This window comes from Neltuma alba, unplaced genomic scaffold (genome assembly GCF_004799145.2).
Source record: "Neltuma alba isolate B1F8T4 unplaced genomic scaffold, ASM479914v2 tig00010324_pilon, whole genome shotgun sequence".
Taxonomy (NCBI): Eukaryota; Viridiplantae; Streptophyta; class Magnoliopsida; order Fabales; family Fabaceae; genus Neltuma; species Neltuma alba.
This window is the reverse complement of record NW_021635235.1, coordinates 991,681-1,007,261: the sequence shown is the minus strand read 5'-3', so window position 1 is coordinate 1,007,261 and position 15,581 is coordinate 991,681. Positions and strand designations below refer to the sequence as shown.

Sequence of the window (15,581 nt, the reverse complement as noted above, 5' to 3'; positions counted from 1 at the left end):
TAATATAGATTAATTAAAAGAGATAATCAAATCAAATCCAACAAATGATTAATAATTATTTCTGGCCGGCCTTTGCTTTCACAAACACAACGGTCAAGCAAGCTAAGATTGGAATAAAACGAGAAAGGAATAAACGAATGATTGACAATCTTAGATGTGAACACCATCAGCACCAACAACAACAACGTCTCCGGATGACAGAGCTGTCACGGAGAATAAAATCACAGGAACCCGTTGGTACTTGTAGTGGACCACCTCGTACGTCGCTAATGTGAAAGCATATTGCCTAACAATTATTTCTTTCCCTCACAGCCTGTCACGGGATCATAATCTTCTCGACCGTATCGGTAACCCCTCAACCGGCAAATGGTAAGAAACCAGATCAGGGGTATTATTTTTTCTGAATGGAGAAAAGTGATATTATTTATGTAATACAATTACCTCACAATTTCCCTTTTCTTGTTTCGCAGTTTAAAAATCATCAGTCAATTATGTTTCTAATATAAAAATTAATTTGACTTTTAATTTAATTTTAAATATAAGATCTAATTTATTTTATCTTTTATATTTATTTATTTATTTTAAAATAGTCCTTATAGAAGTTATATATATTAAATGTTCAATCAAATGGTAATTTTAGTTAATGTTACCTCCGGTCTTTAGTATAAAAGCTATTTTGACTTTCAATTTTATCTTAAATATAATATCCCAATTTACTTTATCTTTTATATTTATCAATTTTTCTCAATGTAGTCCTTATAATAGTTACACATGTTAAAAGTTTTGTCAAATGGCAATTTAAAGTAATACATACGATTAATAAGAGTATTTTAAGAAAGATAACCCATATTTATTACAAGTAACTAACTTAACAAACTTTCTTAATTTACTCAAATTAGTCAATTAGCTCTTATATAAACGACTGGAGGTAATATATGATTAGCAAGGATATTTTAGGAAAAACAACACTTAATTATTACGAATAACTAACTCAATAAATTTTCTTAATCTACTCAAATTAGTCAATTATATCTTATATTAAGAATCAAAAGTGATATATTTTTTTTCCATCAAAATGTAAAAACACCACACCCTTCACAAGGTGATTGATATCTCTTCGATATCTTATCTTAAATATAAGAGTTAGATAGAGAATCAATTATATAAGATCTGTTTTGCAATGTACTTAGTCTTGTATTTATGATTGGGCGAGTACCTCAATCTCTTTTGTTTCTAATATTTATTTATTTTGCCCTCAAGTAATCTTTATGGTGATTGCACATATTAATAAGTTATCATCAATGGTTAATTCAAACACATATGATTAATTAGGATATTCTAGAAAAAGTTACATATGTTTATTATAAATAACTAACTTAACTAATTTTTTTAATATCACAAATTAGTTATCTAGCTCTTCTAATAAGAATCTGAGGTAGTATAGGTTTACAATTCTCTTTTTTTCTGATAATGAAAAGAAAAAGATGTTACAAAGTCAATAATACGAATAGGCTTAGTATTCTCTTATAGATTTTTTTAACTCCAACACTAGTTTGGGTTTTTTTTTTAAAACCAGGACACTGTTTTTTTGTTGAAATAAGGTTTCAAGAACTAAAATCACATATTACCTCTAGTCCTTAATATAAAACCCAATTAACTAATTTGAAGATATTAAAAAAATTAATTAAGTTAGTTATTAATAATACATAGGTATTGTCTTTCCTATTATACCCTTACTAATCATCTGTATTAGTTAAAACTATCATTTTACTATAAGGACTAATTTAAAAAAGTAGATAAATATGAGAGAAAAAGTAAATTGGATTCTTATATTTAGGACCAAGTTGAATATCAAACTAGTTTTTATATTAAGTATTGAAAATAGTATTTCAAATTTTAATGACCAAAATCAAAATAAAATCCAAGTTTAGACATAAAATAGGGGTTTTATAAAACAGACCAGAAAAAAAAACGCAGAACAATCATATAAATTATGGAGAAGTGAAAAGACGAGTAAGAAAGTGAATAGGCGAGGAATGGTGCATGCAAGACATTCTATTTGATGGTATTGGCCTGCGGTCTTCCCAATCTTTTTTTAAGATGAATAAATTGCTTTGTTTAAGTGAAAGATCACTAATTGCAAGGCGGGGCTCTTGTTATATGCGTGATCATTAGAAATAGTATGTCTCCGTGGTAATTTTTTAGAGGACAATACTTATGGTACATCAAATTATTACTCCTCCAATCCTTAATATATGACCCAATTGTTGAGTTAGTTTTGGTCCTAAATATAAGACCAATTTCTCATATTTATCAATTTTCTCTAAATTACCTCTGTGGATACTCCCTCAACCATAATCAAGTAAAAGAGGGAGATGAGGTATTAAGAAAAATAATTATGGTGTTTTAGGAAAAATGTGTCACTTTTCTTATAATTAACTAACTTACCTAACTTCTTTAATCTAATCAAATTAGTTAAATGGGTCTTATATTAAAGACCGGAGGAGTAGCACTTAATAATATCTAATATAAATTCACATGAAACCAGGAAAAAAAAAACATATGGCTATATGCATTCTTGTCAAACTCATAAGTTGACATTCTGAGTTTAACGTTTTAATGTTTTCTACTTACAAAATCATATCGACTCACTTTTAGACTCGTGCTAGTTGTAAACTTGTTACACTTACGAGTTCACTTATCGAGTTTATTGTTTTTACATTTTTTAACTTACAAAATCGTATCAACTCACTTTTAAACTAGTGCTAAATTTTTAAATTTATTTATATTTATTGACTTTATATATGAATTTCATCGGAATTTCTTTATTGAATATGGTAAATTGTCAATGTCAATGAATTTAATTTCAAGTATTTGAATTTAAAATATATTTAACAAAAATTGTTATTATCTTTTATATTTTAATTATTTAATTGTATACTTTTAATATCAATTTATTAATAAAAATAAATTCTGATAAGTTTATAATTGGAGTTTACAATATGAATTTATATTCTTATCACAGGCTTGCTCAAACTCGTGAATTTGACAACTTTGACTATATGTTATCAGAAAACTTAATATATTGAATATAAATAACTTGACTAAAAATTTTTCTTTTTTAAACAATTATTTCCTCGGGTATTAAATATACAACAAAGTTGATAAATGTGATTCGATATTAGATACAATATTGATTTAATTTGTCACCTTCATTTAATAATCTCCTTAGTTTAGCCAATTAAGATCATAAAATAAAATTATATTAACTCTTGTTCTTAATATAAGAGATAGTTTGACTTTTAATTTGGTTTTAAGTATAAAACTCCAATCCACTTTTTATCTATTTTTTCAAGATAGTCTTTATAGTAGTTGTACATATTAAATATTTTATCAAATGACACTTGATTAGTGAGAATATTTTTAAAAAATAACATTTATTTATTACAAATAACTAACTTAATCAATTACCTTAATCTATTTAAATTAGTCAACGAAAAGTATATGAATAGCCTTATCTAATCTCCCTTTAAAAACATAAGTGTGTTACTTTGGAATTGGGAGTGAAGGCGGGAACGCTGCGAAGGTCACAAGAGGCTGCTAGTTGCTTACGATGAAAACATTGGAATTATTAATAATGCTAATTAATCCTTAGCCTGCAGTATGCTTGGAGGAACATGATACTAACCTGTTTGCTAAACATATTGGTGCGGCAGAAGGGGAAAAAAAAAACAAAAAGAAAAAGAACGCGATGTACCTACTAGCACATAATAGAAATCCCTCTCACCTTATATTAAGAACTACAAATTAGAATTTATATTTAAAATATGAGGTAGTGAAAGTTACTAATTTATAAATATTACAAAAATTAATTTAAGTTTGTACAAGTAGGTTAGCTGTTGAAACTTTTTTTATCTATTATTTTATTTAGTTAGTGGTGAAATTTTTTTTTATTTAAAAAAATTTAAGTTAGTTACTTTTAAGGAATGTGCTTTGTTTTCTTAGAATACCTTTCTAGTCATATATTTATAAGGCACAATTACTCTCGATAGAATGTTGGCAAAAAAAAGAAGTTACTCTTGATAGAAATTCGCTTTAAAAAAATTATAAATTTAAAAGATAAAATAAATTAAGATATTTATGACCAGAAGCAAATATCTTGTTTAGCATTTATAATTAACTAATTTAACTAACGTTCTTAATCTACTTAAATTAGTTAGTTAGATCATAAATTAAGAATCACATCAGTACCTCCTATTCTAAATATGGATTATTTTTAAATTACTTAGCGTATATCTATTGTTTTATTTAGTTAGTAGCAACGAACAAAAAAATGGACTGGGAATTAAACCGGTCGAGGCATTGGGTCAAGGGTTACTGGTCAGACTATGATCAGATTGGGATCAGACTAGTCATATTAAAATAATATAATTTAATAGCTTTAATATTCAGACATCAGAGTTTTTCGTTTTCTCCCTTTCCATAATCGGACTGCACTTTCAAAGGTTTGTGAAAATGAAATTAGTAGAGTTATATTGTGTTCTTCAACAAGTTTTTACAAACATTCTCTATTTCAAAAAGTTAAAAATAAAGATCGGAAATATCATGCTAATTGATATGCTAACTAGTCTGATACTTTTGTGCTTGAAGAATTTGTTCAATTGAAGGATAATGGCGAAAACCTCTTAAAATTTTCTTCATTGGCTTTTCCTTTAATTATTGCTTCATTCGAACTTATCTCTACTTCTATTCTGCACCTAATCCATATATCCATAGAACAAAGCCTATTATTCTCTCTCATGAGTGAGAACATATACTTATTGCCGGAATCTTACAAAAATGGCACCTGAAAGCGCCAAAATCACAGAGATGATTTGTTATCTCACAGGTAGAAGGAGAAAGTGGAATCTTTGAGTCTATGACCGTGAAGAATAAGACGACTTGTGACTAGGATTAAAGAACAGAACAGGCGACTTGCGAGTTGCAACCGTGAAGATTGAAGGTTGAAGATTGCCAGTGATAAAGCAAAAATATCCGGCCAGCGATTGAAGGATTGGGGCAACGAAGTGAAGATTGATAATTGAAGATGACAAGCTGCCGCTAAGATGCTAGGGATTTCAGATTTGGGGAGGAAAAGAGAACACATCGAATGACTGAATGAATGACTGGGGAGAGGCTTTCATTCGACTTCGACTATTTCTTTTTTTAATTAATTACACGACATCGTTTTTGTAATGTGAAAGATTAAAAAAATTAAACCGGGTAACCCACTTCAACCGGCAGGTTACCCGGTTTATGCCGGTTTGATTCTGGGCCAGTTTAGGACTTAAACCAGACTGGACCACAGATCGGTTCACCAGTTTTCCAGTTAAATTGACCGGTCTGGTTTGATTTTTTTTTTTCATTGGTTAGTAGTAAAATTGTTTTTTATTTTTAAAAAAATTAAGTTAATTATTTTTAAGAAATATGCTTTGTTTTCTTAGAATACCTTTCTAGTCATGTATTTATAAGGCACAATTACTTTTGATAGAATGTTGGCCCAAAAAAATTATTCTTAATGGAAATTCGCTTACTATTTACGCAAAATCGGCAATGATATTTTAAAAAATTATAATTTTAAAAGACAAAATGAGTTAAGAGATTTATGACCAGAAGCAAATATCTTGTTTAACATTTATAATTAACTAATTTAATTAACATCTTTTATCTACTTAAATTAGTTAATTGGATCATATGCTAAGGACCAAATACGTACCTCCTATCCTAAATATGGATTATTTTTAAATTACTTGGTGTATTTTATAAATATTATGTTGTGTGGATGTTCATAACTCCTTAGCTTTTTGGGATTCCTTCTCATGGTTAATAGCATTATATCTTATAACTCCCAAATTGAAGGGTTCTTGTATTTATTTCCTATAGCCTCCAATTGTACAATTATGTTGCTTAATTCCCTTATTTATGTACTTGTAACTCTTTAGGTTAGTCTTCAATATTGGGATCTTATAAATAGGAGATGATGTACACACATTTGAGATAATAAAGTGAATAAGAACTCCTCTTTAATTTCTCCTCCAATTTCCTCTTATTTTCTCCATCTCCCTCATCTCAATCTTGGTACTTTTCTTATTTTTCATAACAAATTAATAAATAACATAAAAAATAACATAATATAAAGCAAATATATAGAAAATTAAAATTACACATGATAATAAGATAAAAAGAATAATTGAGCAAAGAGAAGTTAGTAAAAAGTATTATCATATACTATAAGAATATATTGATTTACAACAGACTTATACCTCAAATCTTCAAAGCATACATTTTAATTCTGCTATCTCCCCATTGTGATATTGTGTTATTTATTTTATTTATTTTTTCAATATTTCTTGTTCGATTGTTTGTTTACATATATATGTTTGGTTTATATTATGTCGTTTTATATCTATCACAGTATTATATATATGATTATATAATGTTATTTACATTTGGATTTATTTGATTATGAATTTGAATTTATTTAATTTATTTCATTATAATATTATTTTAATTTCATTTTATTGAATGGCTAGAAGCAATAATGCTTTTGATCATGTGATTAGATGACCAGAAGTCATATCACTTTTGTAATGGTTCTTCTGTCAAAGAATACTATGGGTGCCTTTAAATAGCATGAAAAGAGAAATCTATGCCATTTTTTATGGTCTAATAATGGTGACAAATATCAAATCTCTAAAGGTTACATGGTGACAAATATCAAAGTCCTAAAGGCTAATGGTCCAAACATCAAATGATATAAAAGAGTTTTATTTGAAATATCTTTGTTATAGTCCTGAAACCCGATGTTTGGAAGAATTAATTGTGTACTATTGAAAGAAAGGAACATGTTAATAAGAATGATAAAGAATATAACCACGTTGTATCGGTGGAATTAATAATTAAAGTGCAATAATCTTTGGTCTTGACTATTGAATTGTAATTAAGAAGATAATGATACCTTTATAGTAAAAAACAATTATGAGCAAATGTTATACTATGATCAGAAGTCACATGGACAAATATATGTACCAATCCACTGAAGGTGAATGTTAAAATTGGTTGTGAAACAAAAAGATCAAAAGATATTATGAAAAGTATTAAACATATTTATTATGCCCAAAACAATGTCTTGTGAAGACATATGCTCAAATTAGTAAGAGTTGAAAAATATAACCATAAGCCCAAAAGGCTATAAGATGTTACTTTAAATTTCTTGTAATTGATTGGTAAAAACATATTATTATAAATCTTTGATATTAAGATATTGATAAATATTTCAAGAGTGGTATGAAACAAAATATACCAAAAAAGTAATTATTGGTAATTGTGCTGATTTATTTGCATACTTAAGAATAGAAATATGAATATAATTTTTATATTAATAGAATAGCCTAAAAAATGGTCATACTATGATATTGATATTTTATTGTGCTACTTATGTGTAAATTAAAGACATGGTATATTATTCATATTTTGTTCATTTATATACTATTCGTATGATCTTAGTTTGAATGATTTATTATAGTTTCACAATACATTTTATTATAAGCATTTGAAGTTATTTTAAGTTTGACTAAATAAGAAATTAGTTGAGAAAGAAAAATTAAGAATTCATATAACATGCAAGTGTTTTTCCAAATGACATATTTTGAGTATTGCAAATTAAATAAATGGTGTATGATATCTTGATTATTGTTGAAAAATTTTGAACAATACATTCAATTTTACACTTTATTCTCAAAAAATTTATTTTAAAAGATCATTTACATTTTATGTTCTTTTCAATTATATGAGTTTGCTTATGAAAAAAATTAAGCATGTGCAAATGATAATTATAATTTTAAGAAAATTTTATGGATGTTGGATTAGTTCAAATATCATTTAGAGTTTTGAACATTTTGAAATAACATAATAAAAAATTAAATATTTATATTTCTCTATTCTAACGTTAATAGGTATGTTAATCCTTAATTTTTTTTAAATGATGAATAATTGGTTTTGTATATTCAAATTAAATTATTCTTACTACAACATTTGAAGGAAAAATAAACATTATATATTTATGTCGCATTTGAATTGAAAGAATAGAAAGTTATTTAATTTTATGAAAAAATTTATTATAAATAGTTGATATTGATCTTGATTTGTTAGACAAAATCATTTTTTATAGCATGTGTAAACTCTGTTTACATTGCAAGTTAAATTTATGATATTTATAACTATTCATTATTATGTATTACAATGGTATTAAGATGAATTTGTCTCCTCATTCTTCTCAAATCAAATAATTCCTGAAGAACTATGTGTAAAAAATATTAATATAGTTTCTGAAGAACTAATACAAATTTTTTATGGACAGACTAAGAATTGATAGTGAAAAATATAACCCATTGATTTACATCAAAACTTTAATTCTCCAAAAGGTCTAAAAAGTAATAGCCCAATTGAATTAATACTAGTGTGAGTTGAAGTTAGATAGAATTTTACTTATATAAGAAACTTGTTACAGTAAATCAGAAGTTTACTTATCCAATTAGATTTATAGTTGATGTGTCTTGTTTTATCATCATGAATCATATATATGATGTAACAAATCATTGGTGATTATTATTGACATACATTGAAGAACTAGAAGATTCCTCATGAATAGACAACATATTATATGATTCAAGAGTTCATATAGTTTCAAAATTGATTATGTTGATATCATTAGTTATGATGTGGAATGAACCTCTACATTTCTGAAAAATATATCAAATAAAGATATATGGGCCCATACAAATAGCATGTAAACCATATAAGTATTCAATAAATTTGATAAATGTATCTATAAGATAGTTACATGTGTTATTATTAGGTTGCAACCTGATATTTACGAGACTAATTAAATAAATCATTATATATGTTGAGTTCACATTTCCAGAAAAATGCGATCAAGAAAATTTCTATTGGAAACATTAGTAGGATTATAACTTAACTTTTGAATGATTATCATATATTTATTAGAAAATTACAATGAAAAAAAAACCGGACCGGACCGGCCGGTTCAACCGGTGAACCGGTGAACCGGTCCAAAGTCCGGTCTGGTTTAACAAGAAAACCGGTCACCAAGTGAACCGGTAATAAACCGGTCGTAAACAGGTCAACCGCCCGGTTTGGGGGGTTGACTGGTTATATATTTTTCCCCTCAAACTGCCCAAAACGACGTCGTATCATATTAAAAAAAAAAAACTTCGATCCTACACTCAAGTACTCAACCGATCGGTCGAATGCCCGGTTCCCTTCCCCCATTCCCTCCTTCGTCCTGGCTCTGTGAGCAAATCGCACATCGCAGATCCCTTCCCCCATTCCCATCGTCCATCATTTCGCTGAGTATCTGAGTTTGAGCGTCTGGCCATTCTCCCTTGCAGCGCCGTCGACTTGCCGTGGAGAGTGGAGACAGCGGTGCCGGTGGGTTGGTCGACTTGTGGTGGAGGTGGAGGCGCGGTGGTCTAGGGTCCGTATTCGGCATTTCCTTCTTCGTTGAGATTGGTTCGGTGGTCGACCGATGTCCCTGCGCCGCCGATTTGCCGTGAAGAGTGGAGAAGCGGTGCCGGTGGGTTGCTCTGCTCGTTGAGTTTGGTGGTCGATCGGTGTCCGTATTCGGCATATTCTGCTCATTGAGTGGTCGACCGGTGTCCCTGCGCCGTTGATTTGCCGTGGAGAGTGGAGAAGCGGTGCCGGTGGGTTGCTCTGCGCCTCTGCTCGTTGAGTTTGGTGGTCACGGGTTGCTCTGCGCCGCTGCCTCCGATTAAATACCGGTACTTAACTATTCATTAATTGATTTTATTCACTGATTGCTCTGCTGAACAGAAGTGAAATTAGAACAAATAAACAATGTTAGAAGTATTTTGGCATGTTGGCTGATCTTAATGTTGTGGACCGACCGGTAGTTTTGCTTCTGCCATTCTATGGATTAATATGATGATTGGAAATATTGTGGACTGATCCTAATTCTGGTTGTGCGTTTCACTGAATAATGATGTTGTGTTGGTTGATATTCTGGTTCTGCCTTTAACTGAATATTGATGTTGTGTACTTGTGTTCCTAATTCTAGTTCTGCCTTTCATTGCATATTCCAAATTTGTGTTTTGAAGTGGTTCCTGAAAGGCTGAAGCTTGTGGCTCTATTGTTTGTGTTTGATCATTTTTATTAATTTTTGATTTGTTATTTAATAGCAGTTATGGATATTCCAAACAATCAAAGTTCTGGAAATGAAAATGTCACTCAATCTTCCACTCCTAATAACGAAACCTCTTCTCCCACCCTGACTTCTTCATTGCGTGGTAAATCTGATCCTGCATGGGCACATGTTGCCTACAAAAAAGAGGGGACACAAACTATATATACATGTCTTTTTTGTGGTAATAATTATAGAGGAGGTGGGATAAACAGAATGAAACAACATCTTGCTGGTGTTACTGGTCAAATAGCTTCATGCAAAAAAGTTTCACATGATGTGTGTCATAGAATGATAGAGTCTTTGAAAGAATGTTCAAAGAAAAAGGCTGTTGAAAACATAGATGAGGACCTAGAAGAAACCCACGTTGATTCTCCAATTACTATGAGTAGTGGGACGAAGAGGAGAGCTCCTGGGAGTTTGGACAATTACTTTGCTCCTAGGACAGCTCCTGATTCCCAACCAGGCATTAAAAGTGCATTAGCAACTAAAGAAGCAAAACACAATGTGAAAATGTTGATTGCTGAATGGGCCATTGTAAACTGTATTCCATTCAAGGCATTTGATTGCCCTTTATTTCAAAAAGCTGTGGATGGTATTGCTTCAATTGGGCCTGGGTTTAAAGCTCCTAGTGCTTATGATTTCAAAACTAATTTATTGAGTGATTGGAGAAAAGAATGTCAGTTACTCATTGAGAGCCATCGAGCTAAATGGAAAAACAACGGTTGCACACTCATGGCTGATGGATGGACTGACATTAGACAACGGACTTTGATAAACTTTTTGGTGTATTCTACACATGGTATGGTGTTTGTGAAGTCTGTTGATGCATCAGATTTAGTCAAAGATGCCAAAACTCTATTTACTCTATTCTGTGAAGTCATTGAGTGGGTTGGTCCTAAGAACATTGTCTATGTAGTGACTGACAATGCAGCCAATTATGTAGCATGTGGTAGGCTGATTAAGGAAAAGTATAAAAATATTTATTGGTCGCCTTGTGCTGCTCATTGTTTGAATCTTGTATTGAAAGACTTTTCCAGCATGCCTCATGTGTCAGACCTTGCATCAAAAGCAAGGAAAAAAAAACCGGACCGGACCGGCCGGTTCGACCGGAAAACCGGTGAACCGGTCTGCAGTCCGATCTGGTTCGATAAATGGACCGGGAGCTAAACAAACCGGTAAAAAACTGGTTGAACCGGTTAAACCAGTGTAGAACCGGGCAAAGCCGGTTGGTCGGTTCTTTTGTTTTTGTCTGGCAAAACCGCAAAAACGACGTTGTTGAGTTAAAAAAAAAAAAACCCTCCCGTGAATCTGACTCCTCGTTCCTCCAGCTCGCGCCTCGCCTCCCTCCCTAAAACAGTAAAACCAAATCGCCTCCTCAAAAATGCTAAAACCTTGACCAGAAATCCCTGCAACGAACATTGAAGGTCACAATGTACATAAACCTAAATGTTCTCATGTGTAGGATTTCTGGCCGGCCATTCAGGAGAACAAATTTTCTCCCTCCTCTGGTGATTTCAACAGCAAATTGAACAAAAAAAGAAAAAAAAATCACAGCTCAACTCTGTTTCCTTCTATGCACAGAGAAACATGGAGATTGAAGGAGGAAGGACATTAATGGAATAAAAAATAATAAAAAAATTGCGAACAAGAAGTTGAGGAAACTAGAGCGAGCATGAATGATTTGGAATGGGGAAGGTAGGTTGGTGAGAGAGAGAGAGAGAGAGAGAGAGGGAGGGAAGGAAGTTTCAACGCCTCTGAGAATTGCGAAACACCAAGCATTGTAGAGATTTGACAGAGTGGTGCTTATCCTGTCTCTATGTGCAATTCTTCCACGTATTGATCACTTTTGCCTTTTTCCCTTTTCATTTCTATTCCCAACAGATAGTTATCTGCGAGTTTAAATTCAAATCGCATAAGAAGAGTTCAAATTATGAATGTTTGCTTATTACTATTAAATATTTAAACTATTTTTGTTGCTTCTTATATTTTTTTTAGTGATTATTATTCATGAATTTTGTTTTATTTTAATATTATGAATTAAATTATATTATTTTAATATGACCGGTCCGACCCCAGTTCAACCTCGGTTCGACCAGTAACCCTTGACCCACTGTCTCAACCGGTTTAATATCCGGTCCGGTTTTTTGTTCCTTGATCAAAAGCCTCAAAGATAACAATTTTTGCATACAACCATATGGTTTTCCTCTCATGGTTGAGGAAAAGACCGAGTTGGAAAGAAATTGTACGTCCTGGTGCCACAAGATTTGCTACTACATTTATTACGTTGCATAGTATATATATGCACAAAAATGACTTGCAAGCTCTAGTTGTTGATAAGCATTTTGTGGATCACAAATTATCCAAGACTGAGGCAGGAAAAATTTTTAGTGCCCTCATATTAGATAATCGGTTTTGGAATGATTGTTATCAAGTTGTGAAGATTGTGTCGCCTCTCATAAAGTTGTTGAGAATTGTGGATTCAGATGAGAAGCCTTCATTGCCTTATGTTCATGAAGGCATGCGAAGGGCAAAAGTGGCGATTAAAGAGATGTTTAAAAGGAACAAGGAGTTGTATAAGCCCTACACAAGCATCATTCAAGCTCGATGGGACAGGCATTTGAAGACTAATCTTCATGCAGCATCATATTTGTTGAATCCTGCAATCACATATGATCCAGACTGTCCTAGTAAGTCAAAGTTAATGATGGCGTTGATTGATGTGGTGGAGTCTTACTCAAATGAAGATGTTGATGGCTTTCTGGTAATGAAACAAGCAACTACTTATCGTGAAAGCAAGGAATCTTTTAGTAGACCCTCATGTCAAAAAGCTGCACAAAAATTAGACCCTTGTAAGTGTTAATACTTTATAGTATATTCATAGTTATTTACTAATTCTTATACTATTGTATACTAAATGTATTTTATTATGTAGATGAATGGTGGACATATTATGGTTGTTCAATTCCAGAATTGCAGCGTGTTGCAATGCGTATTCTTAGTCAAACTTCTGCTTCTTCTGGTTGTGAGAGGAATTGGAGTTTGTTTGAAAGAATTCACACAAAAAGAAGAAACAGATTGGAACATAAGAGGTTAAATGATTTGGTGTTCACAAACTACAATCTGCGGTTGAAGCATAGGTAATCTTGAAAATAATGAATACTTTTAGTCTTTTATTTTAATTGATTTATGTTTAATTGAAGTTTTACTTGTCATTAAAGGAGTACATTGAAAAAGAAGAAAAGTTATGATCCAATTGACTATGAAAATATTGACATGGTGGACTTTTGGGTGGCTGAAGAAGATCCCACTCCAGAGTTTGATGATAGAGATGTGGCTACACTTGAAAGTGTCATTAACAATGAAAGCATTGCAAATTCAACAACTCTTGAGAGGGATAACGAAGGTTTATATATATAATTAACACTCTATTCTTAGATGAATATAATTATTTGCATAATCATTAATATTGCTTATTGTCTTACATAGGTGATGAAGATATGGATATTGCTGATCCTCCACCTTTGCATGATGATGTTGTCACTCCTATTGTTCCTTGTCCAACTGTTGATGTCTTGGTCCATGCCATTGCCAATGACCTTAATGATGATTTTGATTTTCCATAGCGATGAAGATATGTAGTTTATTAATGTTTGCTTGGTACAATGAAATATTTAAACTACTTTTGTAATTTTTTATCTTTTTTCAACTAATTATTATTTATAAATTTTGTTCTATTTTAATGTTATAAATTAAATTATATTATTTTAATATGACCGGTCCGACCCCGGTCCAACCAGTGACCCTTGACCCACTGTCTCGACCGGTTTAGTCTCTGGTCCGATTTTTTGTTCCTTGGAAAATTATTGAAAAGGCTGCTTAATAGAATGATCAAGCAGAATAATTTATTAAAGCCTCTAGGAGTAGTTAGATCAATACTTTTGAGAACAAGATTTTTCATTTATGTGTTGGCATATTTGGTTTGATATTTTATAACACTTATACATATCAAGCCAACAAATTCTCCCAATAAAATTGGTTTTTGTCATTAGCCAAATATTTCTATCTTAGAAGTTTAAATGTGCAATATTTATTACTATCAGCCACCACAATGCACATAAATAGATATTTAAATAAAGTTGGGATATATGTTGAGTAAGAACTTCCTTCTGATCTCTAAATGAAATGAAAAATGAAACAAATAGATTTAATAGACTTATACTGCATAATTAATTGATTGTCATTCGACAAAATTTTCCCATCATGAGGGGGAGAAATTGAGTAGTTGGAAAAGATAACATACAAAATGCATTCTTATTATCAAGTGTGGATTATCAAATATATGGTAGTATGAACTAAAAGTTCATCAAAGAATGCATTTATAAGATATTACAAAATATCTATCAGATGCTATTACTGACCTAAATGAGTATTATTAAATCTCATATTCCAGCTGAAAATGTTCTAATTAGTATAAATAAAAATGAAACTTGCCTGAAGCATGAGAGATTAATCGGTTCTAATATAATTATATCAGATAAAAAGGAGCATGAAATTTAAAAGTTATATTAAGGAGGCATGTATTCTAGAAGGGTGCTAAGACATGACTAATTAAAAAAAAAAATCCCAGAATAGGTTCAGGCCCCTAAAGAGTAATAAAAAGATTTTAATAAGTTATGTTACAAGAGAAAAATAAAACTGAAAAGATAAAGTTGTTGACAACATTTTTTATGATGAGATCACATGATTAAAATGAGGATCCTATATGTAGATATGTTATACAAAGTAGATAGAAATTTGGCCAAAGAAAAAAGAAAAAGAAAAAGATGCAATGGAAATATTATTTCAATATGTGAAAACTGAGGACCTGTAGTCCAAACACATGAAATATAAAGTTATTATGTGATATATAAATATTTATGTGAAAAATAAAGATTTTCACAAAGGTCTAATGAAGATTATGATAAGGCATATTAATTTTTGGTGGATAAATAAATTTTGCATACATTATTAGTCTGGTAGTATAAATAAAATATGCGGCTATAAGATATTATTATAGTCTTTGCATATGACTCACTAAATAGTGAAATTTATATGAAAACATATGAAGGACTCAAAAATACCAGAAAATAACATGAGTGTATATATTTGATTCAGAAAAAAGTATTGAAAAATAAATAATTTTACATTTTACTTGACTTATAGATCAAGTTATTGAATATTTCAATGGTTACAAAATGATGGATTTTTGTTGTGGTAATTTTGACTGCAAAAATATATTAAATTTAATGGACTAATGGTCCTATCTATTCACTCTATAATA

At 30.7% G+C, this 15,581-nt stretch overlaps 1 protein-coding gene across 1 annotated transcript; it reads left to right on the top strand.

Moving 5' to 3' along the window:
• The first annotated feature begins 9,458 nt into the window (after positions 1 to 9,458).
• On the top strand, positions 9,459 to 13,884 carry LOC114755716 (uncharacterized). The gene is made up of 6 exons (XM_028944582.1): positions 9,459 to 9,839; positions 10,257 to 11,210; positions 12,694 to 13,110; positions 13,194 to 13,398; positions 13,480 to 13,664; positions 13,748 to 13,884. Exons 2-6 carry the CDS (start codon positions 10,262 to 10,264, stop codon positions 13,882 to 13,884), a joined length of 1,893 nt encoding a protein of 630 aa, XP_028800415.1. The 5' UTR covers positions 9,459 to 9,839; positions 10,257 to 10,261.
• Positions 13,885 to 15,581: the final 1,697 nt, after the last annotated feature.